This window comes from Osmerus eperlanus, chromosome 9 (genome assembly GCF_963692335.1).
Source record: "Osmerus eperlanus chromosome 9, fOsmEpe2.1, whole genome shotgun sequence".
In the NCBI taxonomy this organism is placed as follows: Eukaryota; Metazoa; Chordata; class Actinopteri; order Osmeriformes; family Osmeridae; genus Osmerus; species Osmerus eperlanus.
Genome location: NC_085026.1, coordinates 8056407 through 8076216, shown reverse-complemented (window position 1 = coordinate 8076216; position 19810 = coordinate 8056407). Strand labels below are relative to the sequence as shown.

The window sequence follows — 19810 nt, the reverse complement described above, 5'->3', positions numbered from 1 at the left end:
TAAAACATTTATATAATCTCGAATTGAAAACTATGAGAGGGCAAACACGGGATTTACAAGACAGAAACTAAAATATGACAAATAGACTTTTCACATAATACTTTACTACTTTTAATACTTTTTTTATTTATTACTGCATAAGTTATTATTGTTAAAATATACAAAATATTTACTAATGTGAACTAAACAGTTCAGTTAACTGAAGAACAAAATAATTAAGTTTCCATCTACTGTAAACTACTGAAATATTCTCAGAGACTTTATAGAGTTATACACAGAGAGACAAACTGAGGCACACACATATCCTTAGTGTGTTTTCAATTTGAACACTTTGGAAAGTGGTGCTTTAGCGCTGGAGTAAATTAGATATGATTCCCCTTCGAAATTGAAGAATTCCCAGTCGCTACATCCAATGGTTGGGAGCCGGTGAACAGGGACAAACCCTTCATATCCCTGCCACCTGCAAATAGAGCATCAGGGTCAGACAAAAATAAATCACCATCTTCGTTCCTATATGGTCCAGCATGAAACTAGAGTTGTATTCAACCATCAACCCAACCCCTTAGTACCTGTAGAGCACGCTATTTAAAGAATATGACTGTCCATCAAAGGAGTTAGCAACAACCAGGAAACTCTCCTCCCCTAGAGTGAAGAACTCCCAGTCCACAGCACTGAGGGGTGAGAGGAGGAATTTATGATGGGAGGTGATGACAGATGAAGGGAGTTGGTGAAAAAACAGGCTGTGGGTTATTTGTGTGTGTGTGTGGTTACCTGTAAGTTACAATATCCTGAAAGCGAATAAACAACTGAGCGTTTCCGTCAAGTTCGTAGATGGTGGAGTTGATGGCATAGCGACTAGGCCCGTTACCATGGAGTCTGTGTCCATTCGCAACAACCAGGAAGACTCTGCTGCCAATCTGGAACATCTCCCAGTCTGTGGCACAAAATGTCTGCATGAGGAAGCCGAGACAAAAGGCAGCGGAGAGAAAGGTTTATAGAAACATGGATACAAAAAAGTGGGTGAGTATGTGAGAGAGAAGGACAAGGGACATCAAGAAGGTGTAGGGGGCAAGTGTCTGAAAGACACAAATTTAGAGGATTGCTGGATGTATGTTCAACAAAGGAATACATTCCCAGTCAAACCTCAGAGTTGATGTAAGTCTGACATAGAACAGTGGAATTCCCCCAAATGGCTGTCTCCTTTTGTGGTTTTATGTGAAACAGTGAATATGCAAACAGGCACACCTCATGTGTGGTTACATTTAAATGGATGAATCACTATCAGTTAGCTGTCAGAATTTTCATCTCACAAGCAAATTTAGCTCAGCCACGTACTCTATTTTTAGCTACTCATAGAGGGTGTATCCTCCTCTCTGTCTAACCCTTTTATCAGTTCATCCCTTTTTCTCTCCTGCCCAGACAAGCATGTTGTTCATAACAATGACTTTGATAAAGATATTACATGGAAATGGCGGTTTGACTCATGTAGGAATATCATGCAAATGGTTCAAACCTTTTCCTGTGAGTACATTGTATCATGGGTGTTCAGTCCCGCACCCACTGCATGTTCTATGCACAGTTTAGATAAAAGCATCAGCTACATAAATACATGTAAATGTTCACCTTAATGGTCTGAAACACCCGGAAGCTGCCATTGAGCCAAACATAAATGACAGAGTCAACGTGGGTGGTCACGCCATCAAAGGCGTTTGCAACAACGAGGAAGTGATAGGGTCCCACGGTGAAAAACTCCCAGTCATAGGCCCCTGAGGTCCGCAGCATCTGGTGCACCTGGAAAGACTTTGTACCTGGGTTCCACCTGTAGACCACACTGTCAATGGTGTGGTTGTTATCACCTGGGAGAGGGATGGAGAGGGAACTGGTGAGTTCATGTCAGTCTATGGGATGACCAGTACATTCAAGTTGATGCATTTCAAAAGAAAGAATACAGTTTAGTAGTTTTAACTATTAAAAACCAACCCTCCTCAAAAAAATGTTTTTGACCTAGTTTGGGATTGTCATCACATTCAAATCATATTCACATAAATTCCTACCTTGTCTGTGATTGGCCACAGTGAGGTAGGTGTGTTTGTGGATATGGAAAGCCTCCCAGTCTCGAGCACAGTGCGTCTGCAGGCTCTGGAAACGCACAAACCTCCTCTTCCTGTCGCTCCATCTGTAAATAACGGACATCTCCACCCCCTCCTCCTGTTCTGGAGCTTTCTCCTCCTCTTCGCCTGGCCCCCCGGCCGAGTTAGACACCACCAGAAACACCTTCGATGAAACAATAGCACAACAGAATTCTCAAGAAAATTCTAAAGTGTGTCTGTGAATGTGTGCCTGAATGCGGGTTGTGTGTGCATGTGTGTGCGTATGTGTATGTTTGCATGCATGCATGGTCTTCTCGTCCTCCTCAACCTTACATTTAGTCATTTAGCAGACGCTCTTATCCAGAGCGAACTACAGTAAGTACTGGGACATTTCCCCGAGGGAAGTAGGGTGAAGTGCCTTGCCCAAGAACACAACGTCATTTTTCGCAGCCAGAATCGAACCGGCAACCTTCTGATTACTAGCCCGATTCCCTAACCGCTCAGCCACCTGACTCCCTACCTTCTTGCCCATGGTGAAGTGTCTCCAGGCGAGAGCTCCGTAGGTGCTGATGTTCTGGTACAGCTGGAAGCCACCATGTTTCCAGAGGTAGACAGCCGAGCCCAGGCCAGAGGAGCTGTGCGCCATGGCTGCCATCAGACCCACGCCAGCCACATGGAAAACCTTAATACAGCGTGGTGTTCAATCATTGCTTACAATATAACATAACCATGAAGAATTCAACACAACATGTAATAACCAGCCCACATCTCTCTGGTTAATGTGTTCATCTATTTTTCAGATTGATACCTCAATGTCGTATGTTTCCGAACTGGTGGGCAGGATCTGATGTTCTTCAACGTAGTCCAGCCGTTCACTTTCTGAGAAGTTGAGGTGAATCAACATGAAGGTGATGATGACTTGTAAAAGTCAGGTTTGAGTTGTTTCACCACTGTTCACTAAGTACAGATTTGCCAGTTATAGGGGTTCGTGAAAAACAATGAAGAGTCTGTTTTTCGACCAGGTGTTACCTTTCAGCATAGGGACCCAAACGGCTCCATCACAGAGGTAGAGGCCCTTCCTCTGGGGGTTGAACCAAAGCTGACCACGAACTGACACCGAACACTTACGCTCAAGCCCCACAGAGACGTGCACCTCCGCCTCTGCGGGAGAGAAGAACGAGAACAAGGAAAGAGAGAGAGAAAGAAAGGTAGAAAGAGAAAGATGCAACGTTTTAAAACGAGATAAATATAGGTTGTCTTTTTTATGGACAGGAAACAAAAGATGTCAATCATTCACAGGATTAGTTCTATGGTACCATATCTAGGAAGAGCGAGGCTGATCTCTGTCTGTTTGAAAGGCAGGTCTAACAGCACAGCGGGCACAGCCAGCTCTGCCAGTCTGGGGTTGGAGGAAGGGCAGACGTCAGTGGTGGCATCCCAACCTGGCACCAGAACCAGCTGTCGGACAAGACCCTGAGAGGGAGACACGGCCGTGTTTGCCTGCGTGATTACCATGGTGACGCCTTTTATTCTACAAAATGGCCGAGCGAAATGTGAGTTTGTGTGCATGCGAGTGAGTGGAGATAACGTCATAACAATCAGCTCTACTGATACGATTGGGAGGGACCGCAAAAAAATAATTATTTTGGATTAAATCCATTCTCCGTGCATGATTGAGGTTGACACTGTGTGTAATTGGGATTGTCTAAACATCTTTAGGCCTGGTGTTTCTGATTGAGAAAGGGTTCATTTATTCAAATGTTCTTACTGAGAAAAGGCCTTTTCTCCTCCCCTGGCTGCCAATGTGGAACTTTGATCCCTGAATCCTCATATCAGAGGGGAAGGACCTGGAGTGAACACTGCTGAACAGAATCATAAAACAGTTTCAAACATCTGCCGTATTTCACATAAACTCCCAGAGACAATGAGATAGAGAAGACAACAAAAATAAACAATTAGAAAACCAACAGGTCAACAAGCAAGAGAGACAGAGAGACTCAGTGAACTCACAGTTCCAGAGGTGTGTTACAGTCTGCTGTGAGCCTTGCATAGCGACCAGTGGCGGCCAGCACCAGTGTGTGCCAGCGGTTATCAGCCAATCGCACACCCCGGAACACCCAGCGTTCCATGACCCCCCCATGACCCTGAAACAGAAAGTGGAAACGATCCCTGGACAATCGCAGACCCAGGAGCAGCCTCCCTCGATCCCCAACCCTCTCTCTTCTCCGATCTCTCTTCTTATCTTCCTCGGTCGTGCCATCCTTCTCCTGTGTCCTCCCTTTGTCCTTATCCTTTACTTTACTCCCTCGATTTTGTTCTTCATCACTTCTTTCACCTTTGTCTCCTTTGCCATTTTTATTCTCTTCGTCTTTTTCCTCCACCACAGAAAATATGTACTCATTCTTCTGCAAGACAGGAAGGAATAGATTGATAAAGTTAAAGGCAAAATATACTGTGTCCAGGTGCGATCGTGAACAAGAGAAGAAGTGTTTTGGACACTAACACACACCGTGACTCCCTTACCTTGGGTGCCATGCGGGTGATCTTCAGAGTCACTACGATGGAGAACTCTCTGGGAAACAGGTCACAGTTCATCAAGAGCTGGGAGGAAGGGAAGCTGAGGGAAGGGTGAGGGTGAGAAAACCGGAGGCCCCTCACCCCCCCCGTCTGGATCATGCGCAAACTTGACGGGGGCGCAGGTGCCCCCACTGGGAGGACACGTGACAAGAGGTCTAAGGGGAGCTGGTCTGTGGACAGAGAGACAAGAGAGAGAGAGAGAGAGGGGGGGGGGGGGGGAAGGGGGGATAGAGAGAGAGAGAGAGAGAGAGAGAGAGAGAGAGAGAGAGAGAGAGAGAGAGTGAGAGAGAGAGAGAGAGAGAGAGAGAGAGAGAGAGAGAGAGAGAGAGTGAGAGGCAGTGGGGTAGTCTAGGTAGACATCTGCATTCTCCTTAACCCTGTATTATGCTGTAAATAAATCAGCCAATCACCCAGCATGTGGGTGTGCCTGGACCACCTTACTGTACGAGAAACTGCCTCAGGTGGTGTCTTTTTTGGGTGTGTGTGTCATTAAGATAAGGGTCTCAAACAAGGGGCGGTTACTGTGTTTTTTTCCATGGGCAAAAGCCTTGAGATAGATCGAAGCTCTATGTAAAGTTGTGAGCTGTAAATCTGTACATTGGAACATCTGAGCGTTCAGCCAAAACAAATGAGTCTTTATGAATCTGTTGATCTGGCCCACGGCAACACTCACTGTAGTAAATGACACCCACAAACGCATCCACTTAGGAATTTTGCCCTGAGGGCATATCCAAATGTTACACATGAAAATGTTATTCAAATCATTTATGCATTTTGGTGTGTGTGATGTATGGACAGGTATTCAGTCCATACATTCTAAAACAAATAAAGTTAAGTTCAGAAATGCATTTTATTTTAGTTCAGAAATGCATTCTTTAGTTCTGAATATTTGGAGTACCTGTGCATGGTGTTCTTGTTCCATGGTGCATGGTGATGGTCCTTGGGACCAAATACAACAGCAGTAGCGTAAAAAACGACATATCAACTCGTTCCAATCACTAATAGTCTGTATGTTCCCACTGCCAGCTGAACCTCATGTCTCGCCCTGTCAACATGGGTCCCTTCAGACGGCACGCGTGTCTGGGAAACAGCCCTCAGACAGGACAGACCCCAGCCATGAAAAAAATCCTTCAGAAGAAGCAAAAGATCCAGACCACAAAGTACAACAAGGGTCTAAGTAAACAACATCTGGGACTGGTCCTGACTACATGAATATGTGTCCCTGTGGAACTGCACCAAAACAAAGCTGAGCTGAGTTCCAGAGCATCAGTGCTCAGAGGAGATTCTGTTTGCTCTGTTGTCTCTTGAAGCGCCCTTCCTTTAAATACCAGAGCCATGCAAATAACTACGCGGCCTGTCAATCATTCCTCCCTCTACCTTCTTTTCCGGGGGTAGCTGGCCTGATACCTTCTGCCAGAGGGGCTAGGATGGAGCTCCTCCTGAGAGAGGGAATGTGTGTGGGAGAGAGTACGAGAGAGTGAGAGAGAGCGAGAGAGAGAGAGAGAGAGAGAGAGAGAGAGAGAGAGAGAGAGAGAGAGAGAGAGAGAGAGAGAGAGAGAGAGAGAGAGAGAGAGAGAAAGAGGACTTGCAGACAGACAGTTTTTATGAGGGTGTTGGCACAGAGCAGAACTCATGCTGTACACTAACCATCAGGGTTCAAGGAAATGTCCTTTTTAATTACAGGAACCTAAAAGAGACAAAGACCAATTTTAAAAGCAGTCATAGCACCTGTGACCTCTGGCCCGTCATTACACAGCTGGATATGAGCTAAGCTATTACCATCCTACCTGGTATCCCTACTTTATTGTTGGCGAGGCTAAGGTGTGTGTATGTGTGTGTATGTCTTTTACAGGTTTTTATGAATTTAGCATCTGGCACCAATGAACATAAGACAACCCGGCATGTTTTCATAAAAGATTTTCCAATATTACATCCTAAATATGTAATGAAATCCATTGGGTGGAATTAGACAGGAGAGGTGGAAAGAGGGGAAGGGCAATGGAGAGAGAAGGGCACTTGAGGGAATCTGAACCATAATGGAGATTTCATCAGTCAGTAGCAAACTTCACAACCGAACACTGTTCTGGGTGTGTCCCTGTGCAGGCTCATTTACAATGCAGCTGACTACCCCACCACCCGCTACCCTCTGTTCCCCCCCACCACCCCCTTTAACTCTCCCTCAGATATCGCTTATCTGCTACCAATAGTCTGTATGAACTCACAGAGGCTGTGACATCATACATCAGCTTCTGTGAGGACTGCTGTATACCAACACGCACCAGGGTGAGCTACAACAACGACAACCCCTGGTTAGCTAAACTCAGAAGGCTGAGACTGGACAAAGAGGCCGCGATTAGGAGTGGGGACAGGGACAAATTCAAGGAGTCGAAGAACAGATTTAGCAAGGCGGTGAGGGAGGCTAAACGACTGTACTCAGAGAGACTAAAACACCAATTCTCTGCAAACGACTCTGCTTCTGTCTGGAGAGGGCTCAGGCAGATTAACAACTTCAAGCCCAGAGCCCCACACTCCATTAACGACTCTCACCTGGCCAACGACCTGAATGAGTTCTACTGTCGATTTGAAGGACAATTGGACTGTCCTGAACTATCCCTCCCCCCCCCCCCCCCATCAACACAGTGACGGCACTCTCTATTCAGGAGGCTGAAGTTAACAGAGTTTTCAAGAGGCAGAACCCAAACAAATCAGCTGGGCCGGACGCTGTCTCCCCTGCCACCCTCAAGCACTGCGCTGACCAGCTGTCTCCGGTGTCCACCTACATCTTTAACACCTCCCTGGAGACATGCCATGTGCCAGCCTGTCTCAAGTCCTCCACCATCATCCCTGTGCCCAAAAGGCCAAGGCCAACAGGACATAATGACTACAGACCCGTCGCCCTGACCTCTGTGGTAATGAAGTCTTTCGAGCGCCTGGTGCTGGCACACCTTAAATCCATCACAGACCCTCTACTGGATCCCCTACAGTTTGCCTACAGAGCCAACAGGTCTGTGGACGACACAGTTAACATGGCCCTCCACTTCACCCTATAGCACCTGGACTCCCCAGCATCCTACGCCAGGATCCTGTTTGTGGACTTCAGCTCTGCCTTCAATACCATCATCCCCGCCCTGCTTCAGGACAAGCTCTCCCAGCTGAACGTTCCTGATTCCACCTGCAGGTGGATCACAGACTTCCTGTCTGACAGGAAACAATGTGTTTAAGCTGGGTACACAAGTCTCTGACTCCCGGTCCATCAGCACCGAATCTCCTCAGGGCTGCGTCCTTTCCCCTCTGCTCTTCTCCCTGTACACCAAACGCTGCACCTCCAGTCATCCGTCCGTTTAACTCCTGAAGTTTGCGGACGACACCACCCTCATTGGGCTCATCTCTGGTGGAGACAAGTCTGATTATAGGTGGGAAGCTGACAACCTGGTGCAGCCAGAACAACTTAGAGCTTAATGCTCTCAAGACAGTGGAGATGGTTGTGGACTTCAGGAAGAATACAGCCCCACTCCCCCCCATTACTCTGTGCGACTCCCCAGTCAACACTATGGAGTCCTTCCGCTTCCTGGGCACTATCCTCTCCCAGGACCTCAAATGGGAATTGAACATCAGCTCCCTCACCAAGAAAGCACAACAGAGGATGTACTTCCTACGCAGCTGAAGAAATTCAACCTGCTAAAGACAATGATGGTGCACTTCTACACAGCCATCATTGAGTCCATCCTCACCTCTTCCATCACCATCTGGTACGCTGCTGCCACTGCCAAGGACAAGAGCAGACTGCAGCGTATCATCTGCGCTGCTGAGAAGGTGATTGGCTGAAATCTGCCTACCCTCAAGGACCTGCACACCTTGAGGACCCTGAGGCGAGCAAGGAAGATTGTGGCCAACTCCTCCCACCCTGGACACACTCTGTTTCAGTCACTCCCCTCCGGCAGAAGGCTGCGATCCATCAGGACCAATACCACACGCCACAAAAAGAGTTTCTTCCCATCCGCTGTTGGCCTCTTCAACAAGGCCAAGGGTTCAAACTGACTTGAAATGACTTTAACCCTCGTGCTGCCTTCAGGTCACATGACCCAAAGGTTCATAACGAACCATCGTTGTGTTTACCCAATTTTACCCAATACAAAAACAAATTAAAATAATTTTCTTTTAACCTTTGCAATGTGGGGGGTCTGAGACAGCCCAACGGTTAAAAGAAAATGCTTCACTTTGTCTTTGTATGCGGTAAATCTGTCGCAATACGACGGTGGGTCACAATGACTGATGGGTCAGAATGACCCGAAGATAACACAAGGGTTAATGTCTTTAAACACATTGCAATTTGCACTACAATACACCATTTGTATCTTTTGTACCATTTGTATTTTTTGTATTTTTATATTGTAAATTATGGCAACTTTATATTTTATTTTAATTCTAAGTATTACTAGTCTATGTACCTTAAGTATAGTTAGATCTCATATTTACATTTTTAAGATTCCTATATGTTTAATGTATGCACCTTCCTGCCAAAGCAAATTCCTTGTCTGTGCAAACTTTCATGGCGATTAAATCCCTTTCTGATTCTGATCTTTTCCACGTTCCTCCCGTCAATCAGCTGTGCTATCTATCAGTGCTGCCATCTTTATTCCCTCCGGGGACAACTGGGGCTCATCTGAAAAGTTGTCAAACTCACAGCACCAAAAGTTGACAGGTCAGATATCTCTACGCGTTTTGACTACAACAGATGGCTTATCATGCCTTTTTATCCGTCCATGGCTCAATAGGATCCTCTCATAAGCCTTTCACATGCAGGATCTCTCAGCATCAGCTGAGCTATCGTAGATGGACACCGAGTGTGGTTAGGTGGGAGATCCACATGACACAGCTGTGCTTAGAAGCCTAAACACGAGAACCTTGATTTACCTAATCTGCGGCACTCAAAAAGCGGTTGTGTCAGTGATGGGGACGAAAGGATGTGTAGGGCCACGGTTCCACAGCGCCACCTGTCTGAATGAAGCAGTGTGAGGTCTTTCAGGTGTTGGCAACAAATTCAGATGAATCATCGCAAAATACCAAGTGACACTTGACGCGAGCAGGTCATTCCACTCGAGGTGAAATGTGTACAATAGAAACAGACTGAAGGAAAAGCACAGGGACAGAGAACCTGAGTACCAAACTATATTTATTGTATACAGTAGTAAAAGACAAATAATGTACAAATCAGTAGAGAAACAAACTAATAACATGACAAGACCTGTGGGTACAGAACACTAACCCCTCCCCCCCCCCCCCTCCCCCCATGTCATGCTTGAACTGGAAGTCGCCCCTCCACCGCAGATCAGTTTCATACCTTCCAATCTGTTATAAAAACATTTGTGGGAGGCGTGAACAGATATTTAAACATGAGGGCAACTTCCACCTAGTCCCCGCCCCCCCCACCCCCCCAAAAGTTAATTACCTCCCGATGTAAAAAACAAAAGAAGCAGATTTGCTGAAAAGAAAGCTGTAGGGACTGGCCACTGGCCCACTTCAACAGAAAAAAAGAGAAAATAATAATGATCAAGTCCCGTGCCGGTATTAGGGAAGATTCCCTTTTTACTGTCCCTCCTCCAAACTGAGCATGCACATCAATAGTCTTGAGGTGTGTCCTTCCCTCATCTCCTCCACTCCCCAAGAGAAAAGATCAGACCAGTGAGGTTTCTGGTAGGCATCTACCACATACCAGTCACCCAAGCAGGCCAGTGCTTTGTCTCAGTGCACATAAGGAGGTAAAGCAAGAGGAGGATGCAATTCTGAGACTATTGAGACACGCCCCTAAACATGACAGTCCAGGTCTGACCTTGGCCTGCTTCACAGACATGAAATGAGAGTTCAGTCTTTGGAGTTTTGGTCCAGACCCCACATCACTTTATCTAGCGTCCATTTTGATTCTTCTTCTGTACACAAAGCAATACGCCTCCTGGGTTATACGTCTCATTTTATAAAGGAGAAAATGAAAAGAAAAACAGCTGAAAATTGCTCTTTAACAAAAGCACCTAAGATGGAAACAGATTTTAAAATTCACGAGACACAAGCCAGGGCCATAGAATAAGGGTAATGGGTGGGGAAAGTTAATTGATGGGGAAGAGGACCATTTCTTTTAACAGGTTTCAATATTGCTTCTCTTGCAGAGCATGTTGGGGACAACTGGTGGTGACCCTGGACAGCGTGGCAGGCAGTCGATGACATGACACATGCCTCCACGGTGTCTCTGATAACAGAGACAGACATACACAGACAAACCGGGGGCAACCTTGCGATCTCATTACCCAATTGCGACCCAAGATCAATAAGGAATTCCCCCATTGGCCAGTGGAAAACGTTGGATGCAATCCACAGACAAACACAGAGTTCACGCCGGGTTAAGATTGTATGTTAACAACAGAGAACCCCCCCTCCCACTCACCCAAACTGGCAAAAAAACGCGATAGATGTCTTTACAAGAACAAAGTAATAACACACAAAAAGCTGAGGGAAGAGATGAGAGGAACTGTAGAAGTGGCTGAGGGTGTGGTCTGAATGTGGCCATCACTGAGGTGGGGGGAGGAGCTTAACAGAGCCCACCCGTCTGCTGCTGGAACACATCTATGGTGTCTTCATCCTCCATCTCAAGCTGTGTGAGAGGGAGAGAGATGAAGGTAGAGAGGGGGAGAGACAAGGTGGGGAAAGGGAGCGATATTATCAGAGGGGAACAACATCAGGCAAGTCTTGAGATTTAAGTACAGAAAAAAAAACGTCTCTCGGAGCATCTTCACGCAACATGCAGAAACATATACTGAGGGGTGGGTGTTTAGCGGGAGACCAACTGAGTTGAACAGACAGGAAGTCTTCTCCAAGGCTAGTCGACTGTACCTGTGCAGGTGTGTCCGTCTCGTTGATGGGCTGGCCGTCGAACCTGAACCTGATCTGCCTTATTGAGAGACCCTGGGGGAAGAGCGCAGCACGTTAGAACCAACACACCATCGTCCTGGCTAGCACACAACGTCTGTCGGTCACCAACGGAAAAAGGGGCAGGCAGGTGAGGGCATACGGTTGACGTGGCAGGGCGGAAGCCTCGCAAACGGGACTTCTTGCAACCGTGTTGACTGCGGAATTGGGGCATGTGACCTGTGGGGGTGGCGGCGGCGCCTCGTTAGCTCACCTGTCGTTCGCAGTAAGCCTTCATGAGTTTGCTGAGGGGGGTGTGTCTCTTTATTTTGAACTGGACCACCGAACCGTCCTGCCCCGCAACCTTCAAGTTGATGTGGTCGTTCTCCGTCTTCACTCCCTCCTGATGAACAGAGCAGTGAAGCTGTTAGTTAACCAGTCATTAGAGATGATTTCTGAAACTTAGGCCAAGCCTGTAGCAGCAGTATATGACCTAAAAGTGGATGTGACAACTGAGCAGCACTGTACTAAAGTTTACATGTGTATTGGTATTGTTTTCCCTTAACTTACACACAACACTAATCATATCCTCGTTTTAAGAAAAATCCCTGCGAGCTGGTTGACCACTTCTTTTAAAGCAAACTGCCGCTGCTTGGCGATGCACTGCTGCCGGTACAACCATCGGACAAACTGGCTAGTTTTCTACAGGAGCAAGTATCTAAGATTGCTAACTAGTTAGATAACGTTAAATGGGTGCGCACTCCGAGGATGCTGCATCGTTTAAAAAAGCTGTAGTGTAGTTGATTACCACAGGCTATAGCATGCTATATTACGAATAATAAACGCGTGCTAACCTGCTATCTTAATAGCTGTTCTGCATCACATTTCTGAAAATATCCCCATTGTCAAAGTATAGAAAACAAACATGGAATGGCTGTGGATGTGAGCTTCCAAATCATGGCGTCACCTTTGTGTGCCTAGCCCTAGTCCATTTTCGCCGCTATTCTTGCGGCATTTGCTAGCTACCTGCGTTGCGGACGTAGCGTGGTCCCGCTTCCACAAAGAAAAACCCGCTAACGAGAACAGTGAATATGCTTTCGAAATACCATCCCGTTACCAAAGTGAAAACCACATCCTTCCCACGTCCCATTATCATCATTTTTTTTTTACAAATTATTCTAACATGCTTGGGTTCACATATATACGTTTGTGACGCTGGCTCTCATTCATTTGCGAAACAAACATTGCGCCGATTTACAGAAACGTGCAATCCAGGCCATTTTAGATTGCACATCTGAGGATCGATTTGGCGTTAGTGTGTAAGCCACCGCTTAACAATAATCAAGAATAACTCTTCCATAGACAATCCGTCTTACCTTAGGCTTTTCCTCTGACATTTTTGTTTAAAAAAAAATACGGGATTAACGAGATAAATTGTTATAAGTGATGCGTTTCTCTTTCCACCTCTCTCCGGCTCTTCTCCTCCAACGTCGTGAACGCGCTCCGTCTCCTGTTGCACAAATGCCATTGGTTTACTGAGTATCACATGATTTGAAATTTCGGCAGCGCGGACTCGGGCGCGCGCATTTATACAAATACTCGGGCACGCGAAGGGGAGAACCCACGGCACCAGCCAAGAGCAGTCGTGCGACTTCCTTTCAAAGATTTCCAAGCAATAGGATTGGCGTGTGATCCCATACTTTTACTAGTCATATGCGTTTAAGTTAACTGAGAGTCGGAAAAGGTACATTTCAGGAAAAGAGTGAACCTTTGGAACACTCACCAAAAGGCCCTTCAATCCTCTCGTTGTTACATCATACCAACTATACCTATAGAAAAATACAATTTAGAAAATTGAAAAAAAGTACGATTCCACATTGTTTATGGCTACAATGAGCTCTTGACAACCAGGAGGCGCTCAAACACTCTAAACAAGGAGAGGGAATCAAGCGCTATCTTCATACAAAAAGAAACATACAAACACATCTTATTGAGATGTCCTTTAATTTCAATAAAATAGGTGATCAATTAACAGAAGCAGGAAAAATGTAAGTTACACATTTTTGCTTAACAGATGACATATTTGACCATGCAAAGAGGATGATAAACAAGAAATTGAAGTGTTCTTTCTGTTTGATGTAGTACAACATTCTGAACATAGTCCCCTGCTTGTATGAGGCTTTGGTTTGTAGGCAAACTTTCTTAACTCAAATGATATACTTGTATATATATGTATGTATAAGACCAGTTTACAGGTTAATTGAGTGTGTGATGCACATTTGATCTATCTCTCTTTGTCAGACTTCTTAAACCGAACTAGTTATTTAAGCTCTGAACATAATTATCAACCTTGATTTGGAACCATGAGAATCACCAAAATAAAAAATATAAATAGTTGACCAAAATAAAGCAACAATTTTCAGTAATAAATGTCACCAACTTAAGCTCTGTTCATTACTGGCATTACACAATTTGATCCTGTTGATGTTTCGGAGGGGAGAATTTCTCAGATATTTGACTTATGATCCTAATCTCTCAACAGGATTCAACCAAAGACAAGTGAGAATGGAAACCAGAAGGTAAAATGCTTCATATCACTGTCATACCCACCAAGCTTGAAGCTCATCGGGGGAGTCAATCTTCTAAACCTATTTGATCATTTTTACATTTAGCATAAAATACTTACTAACTGACCTACGTTTTAAGTAGACAGCAGATCTTAAAATAACCTCCAACACACTGATATAATGCTTGAGTCACTTTGTGATCCCAGATCTTAGGTCTGGGTTTGGCGTCAGGGATTCCAGGGACGGGGTGTGAAGGTCAGGGGTCATGAGTGTTCATTAGCCAGTTCATTATATGAAGGTCAGATATCAGCTCACGAAAATCGAGAATATTTATTTGCTCCACTTAGACCTAGTGAGAGAGAGAGACATAGAGAGAGAGAAACAGAGAGAGAGAGAGATATACACAGAGAAATACAGTGATGGGTAAACAGAGAGGGAGAGAGAAAAAGAGAAACGGTTGATCAAAGTGGTAGTGTTTAAAAGGTTAATGGTGTAAGCCATAGACAAAGATGTTATGGAGGGAGGTTGGAGCGTGTGCAGGTAAGGGTGTGTGTGTGTGTGCGCATGTGAGGGTATGTGTTACCATATTTAGTTCTGATTTCCTCATGTCTCTGTCTCATCTCTGCTCTCCTACATAGGAAAAACATGAATTTGGTTAAAATAAATAGGACACACACACAAACAATACTTTCTTGTCTGCTCATTTAAGAACACACACTTACTAAATGACTGAATGATTCTAAAACCTTCCGCCTAGATGAATAGTCACACGCAGGTTACAAACCTGTTTGGGCTGGTAAATCGTTTTGTGACGTGTTTATGTGTGTGTCAGGGCTGCCCCGTGTCATAGGCAACATAGGGTGTTGTCTAGGGCGCAAAATGCTAAGTGGGCGCAAGAGAAAGTTGTTTTTTTTAGTTTTTTTCGGAAGGGTGCCCTCTTGTGGCAACAACAGTAGTGTTGCTTTTCTTTTTTGGTGCAGAAGAATATGCCAAATTATTATGTATAATGAATCCGTTATTTATTATGTCTGGTACTTTTCATATTCTTACTGATATTGCTTTACAATCTAGCAAAAGAGAAAAAAAAGTTTTCAGTTAGAAAATGAAGTGGTGTTTTACTGTTTAGAGCTGGGGGATTTAGGAAAGGGGATGAAGGGGGCAGTTTAAAATCTTGCCTAGGGCTCCACCACGGCCAGGGCCAGCCCTGTGTGTGAATATGCTTTTGTCATGACTATGGACCATGATGGAAACTTATATAGAGCAGGAATGACAAAGCGACATAGGTTGGGTTCTGATCACAATCACTACATGTGTGCGCACTGACTGACACACCAAACCAAACACACACACACATCTCACACTTACTAAACAGGTCCCCTAGTCTCAAAACAGGCCTTGATGTACTTGATACTTGACATAGTACTCATGTACTTGATAGATACATTTCCCCAAAACTCCCTCAGAATATTAATAACTAGGCATGGGTTTGCTGTGGTCAAACCAGTCTGAGGAATGACCTAAAGCATTTAGACCCTCATATAAAGAGGCTTAGTCTGGTCAAAAATGGGCTAGCAAACCCTATTAGACTTACCCCAACAATTACAAACACAGGCATGCGGGTTGTATAGAACTCTGTTCATCCACTCACCTTTCTTCCTGTTTGCCCTTTGTCTTGTTGGCTTGTCTCTCCATCTTATCTTCAAACCTCTTTGACCTACAACAAAGAAACACAGACACACACATTGGATGACAGTTAATTATGCTCAGAGCTAATTGAAATAAGCTGGACTTAAATATATAAAAAAACTATTTTGGTTAACCAATGGAGGGTTTGTTTGAAGTACCATAAAGTACTTTTGGTGACCACACCAAAACCAATATAAAGGCGTAGTAGGACAACGTGAAATTATCAAACTTCTAAGTGTGTACTTCACTTAAAACACACATACCCCCAACATCACAAGACCTCACACACAATCCCCAAATATCATCACAAACAAGGAAGTATTGCACACAAAACTGTTGAAGCAATACTGGCTCATGAACTTGATGTTCAAGAATAAAGAGATAAGGAATGTGTTTGTTTGTCAGACTGAGATCTAGATGGAGACTAATCATCCAGTCATCCAATCTTCACTGTGGCGTATGTTGCTGGATTTGAGCCAGTAAAAGGCACGGGACCACAACAGGTTTGGCCGGCAACAGGGCCATTTCCCAGCTGTCTTACCCAAAGTTTTCACACTTGCAACAGCAGAACAGGCAGACCAAGAAGGCGATGATGATGACTCCAGCTACCACTGACAAGGTTATGATCAGTGTCTGGAAGTTCACTGCATAGAGGAAAATGAAAGATTAGTGCCAAGTCGTCACCGGATCAGATTCATAGGAGCTTGTATAGTGGTGTGTGTGTGTGTAGTGTGTTCTCTTACTCCAGCACAGCCCCCAGCGGGCATCATTGAGGGGGCAGACAGCATGGGGGGGCAGAATGGTGTTTACCGGATACGTTATGCACATCTTGGTTTTAATGCACCACAGGCACTATAAGGACACACAGTAAAACAGACACACAGACTAACAATGAGGACTTCATTTAGACATCAATTGATTTGAGAAGAAATCACTTTTCTAGACTCAGATGGACTTCGTCCAGAGTTGGTGGTCAACTCATGAGAGAGCTTTCCTGGATAAAGAAAAGAGAGAGGGAGGGGGGAGGAGAATGAGCAGTGGCCCATGAGAGAGTTAGATAGAAGGTGAGCTTCTATATTCGGTTCCTTCCTAGTCCAACCAGTCTAACAGGCATGGGTGGTGCTAACAAATCATACAGGCTGGTACGCATATTCTCTCTCTCTCACACACACACACACACACACACATTTCACAGGGGATTAGCCCAGTTAAGGACCTCATGTGGTCAGAGAGCAGACTAGCCAGTGAGAGTGTGTTGCTTGCCCTGTGACTGGTCCAGAAAAATGAGAACTTTATCCCAGACTCACCGTCACATTGCTTAGACATTCTTCACAGCTTGTTCCATTCTTAGTCTCGCATGCTGAGAGACAGAAAAAAGAGAGGAGGTGGGGAGACAAGGTGGAGGGCAATTAAGAGAGAGATGAGAGTGAATGAAATGTGTCATGTGTGATCTCTGATAAATAAATCATGAGTCTTTATCACAAACAACCCTGGAGCAATGGAACAGAGGACAAGGTCAGCCTCTGTTACTCCTGCTACAATAGATCACAAGATCTAAACAACAGTTAATCCCTACAGAAGTCTACCATGGAAACACAAACACACTCACACATGAACTAAACTTTACAATCCTCACCACCCTCCACATCCGGCTAGATACTTTACAGAGTTATGGAAGTTGTGCTATTGAGCTCTGTGAGGTTTATAGCATCAAAGTTAATCTTTCTTCAACTTGGTAAGGCCTTGGACAGGCTGAGAAACAAGTAAGACTGAGCCATTGTTCCCTATGAGAGGTTTCAGTTACCCAGGGATCTAATGTCTCAGCCTACAGAGATTTGGTTGAACTAGACATGTAACATAAAACATAAATCTTGGTAGTAAAAGTCCCTCATGCTAATGTTTACAATGATCATGTTGTTCATAACGCCTGTTTTATGTTGCTTCAGTTTATATCATAGTTTTTGATCTCCAGGTCAGGTTAAGTCATGGTCCATGGAGACAATATCATCTCGTTTTTATAAACTCAAAGAGGAATTATTTCCTCTATTAACCTATTTTTGACTAGAGTTGTCCAGTGACACTTCCCTCTGTGAGTCAGTGATGACATTCATTATGAAAGAATTGAATGTGATGTAATGTGTGTTTAGGAGAAAAAAGCTAAGCAACCGCTATTTTAAGTAGGTTAAATTAAGTTAGTTTGACAATTAAAGAGGCATTCAGGGTTGTGATCAATAATGTCGAGATTGTGTATACACTAATGTGTCAACAGACTTATCAAATAACATCCCAGATTTAGCCTACCGTTGCCAAGTGCGGAAGTCTGCGCGAACACCGTCGCCAAGCCGAAGAAAAGTAGGACAATAGGGACAATACTCCGCATATTCATGTTTAAGATGAATAATTAGTACTCCCAACTTTACAGCGTGTCTCGTCTTCCACGGCGTAAAACGCTGAATACTTTGTTTACTGTTCTACCTCTCTGAGATGAGAGCGATTGGCCAGAAATTCCCAATCCTCCTTGTGTACGCAAATCTATGACTTTACGCTCCCTGTTCCACCCTTATGCAAATCAGTCCGTAGGATCGTGTCTGTGTGCGAGTGATTCTTGTCTCCAAATTAAAAACACAAAAATTGAGGACAATTTCAAATAATTTATTAAAGCATAATTTTGTAAAGCCAGTTACAAACAAAAATAACCACAAACGAATTCCTCTCTCTTTCTCTTTCCCCCCAAACAAGCACGTTTTACAATATCATGATAATTACATAAACCCCACATAGGCCCCACTCTGACCGCCTGCGGCAGGAACAGGACCCTGTTGAAACAGCGACCTGTAAACACAGACCTAGCATCAGTTTACCTTTATCAACTGCTCACCTTAACATTAGTACTACCTGAAACACTAACCAGAGATCTGTGTCTAGGGGCAGCTTCACAATTCTGTGTTGCAGTCGTTAGACTGACCCATAGACATATATGTCTATGCTCTGACCTATAGAGATAGAATGGAAGAACAGAACAAAACAGTTCTTGTTTCCACATGAATATGGCTTATGGATTACCCAGGCATTCCAAATGTTGCATCTCGTTGCAGCCACTGGTGCACGTACTAGTTGAAACTGTAATGTCCAGTGTTCTAGTCATTCTAATTCTATGGACAGGATCCTGGGGGCCATGTGTGTGAGAATGTGTGAGATTCAAGACAAAACACACGCAGACACATGACTTACTCAGTGGGAGTCTGTTGATACTGCCCAACTAGCGAGTTCAGAGACAGTGCAGTTGGTGATCCAGATGTAGACAGACTTCGAACCCTTTGAGAGGTACATCATCCGCCTCTAGGGCCACTTTCCACAATTCACACACAATCTCAAACACGCATCCTTTGACCAGTGACAAGTGATGCCATTCACCAATAGATATATTTCAACCCATACTCCCATGCCAACAATTCCAATAATTACCGTGTCATTTTCAACACTCTCCAGTTGGTTTACTTCTCAACAAACCACAAATACTTTCTGTCGCTCTTCAATACATACAATATGAAATAAATACCCTTTACCCCCACTTTCCCTCCCACCCAGCCCCCATCTCCCCTTCACGATCACAACATCATTCTCTTGTAAAAAGGTTAGTCATGTAAATATACTTATAGCTCATGTGCACACTCAATAATCATTTTCTTTTTTACTCATTTCGTAATCCCCGCCCCCCCTCCCCACCACCAACCCAATATACACCAATAATACACACGCTCACAGTAGCATTCCAAACACAGCACTTCAGAAGGGGGACAGTGTGTGGGGAGGAGGAGGAGGAGGAGGAGGAGGAGAGGGACATATATTAGTCACATGACCACAGACAGGTTGTATGCATACACAGACAAGAGTCCCTCCCCTTTGGGCACAGTACTTGTTGCAGTCACTCTACAGTCTTTGAAAAGGAAAAATCAACCAAAGGTAGATATAGAATGTATAGAGAAGCCCACA

The 19810-nt window shown here is 44.6% G+C and overlaps 3 protein-coding genes across 3 annotated transcripts; all 3 read right to left on the bottom strand.

Moving 5' to 3' along the window:
- Nucleotides 1-185: 185 nt before the first annotated feature.
- On the bottom strand, nt 186-5924 carry LOC134026764 (thrombospondin-type laminin G domain and EAR repeat-containing protein-like). Its single transcript, XM_062469708.1, has 14 exons — nt 5566-5924; nt 4614-4837; nt 4388-4495; nt 4101-4336; nt 3859-3949; nt 3407-3563; nt 3120-3251; nt 2899-2969; nt 2611-2772; nt 2055-2274; nt 1624-1856; nt 772-950; nt 570-671; nt 186-460 (listed from the first exon to the last, which is right to left on the bottom strand). Exons 1-14 carry the CDS (start codon nt 5645-5647, stop codon nt 307-309), a joined length of 2151 nt encoding a protein of 716 aa, XP_062325692.1. The 5' UTR covers nt 5648-5924; the 3' UTR covers nt 186-306.
- A 3898-nt stretch (nt 5925-9822) lies between these two features.
- Nucleotides 9823-13099, bottom strand: sumo3a (small ubiquitin like modifier 3a). Its single transcript, XM_062469662.1, has 4 exons — nt 12941-13099; nt 11839-11967; nt 11550-11621; nt 9823-11310 (listed from the first exon to the last, which is right to left on the bottom strand). Exons 1-4 carry the CDS (start codon nt 12959-12961, stop codon nt 11248-11250), a joined length of 285 nt encoding a protein of 94 aa, XP_062325646.1. The 5' UTR covers nt 12962-13099; the 3' UTR covers nt 9823-11247.
- A 450-nt stretch (nt 13100-13549) lies between these two features.
- pttg1ipa (PTTG1 interacting protein a) lies at nt 13550-18354 on the bottom strand. The gene is made up of 7 exons (XM_062470155.1): nt 18119-18354; nt 17125-17177; nt 16561-16669; nt 16359-16461; nt 15780-15845; nt 14715-14761; nt 13550-14480 (listed from the first exon to the last, which is right to left on the bottom strand). Exons 1-7 carry the CDS (start codon nt 18201-18203, stop codon nt 14443-14445), a joined length of 501 nt encoding a protein of 166 aa, XP_062326139.1. The 5' UTR covers nt 18204-18354; the 3' UTR covers nt 13550-14442.
- Between the last annotated feature and the right edge of the window lie 1456 nt (nt 18355-19810).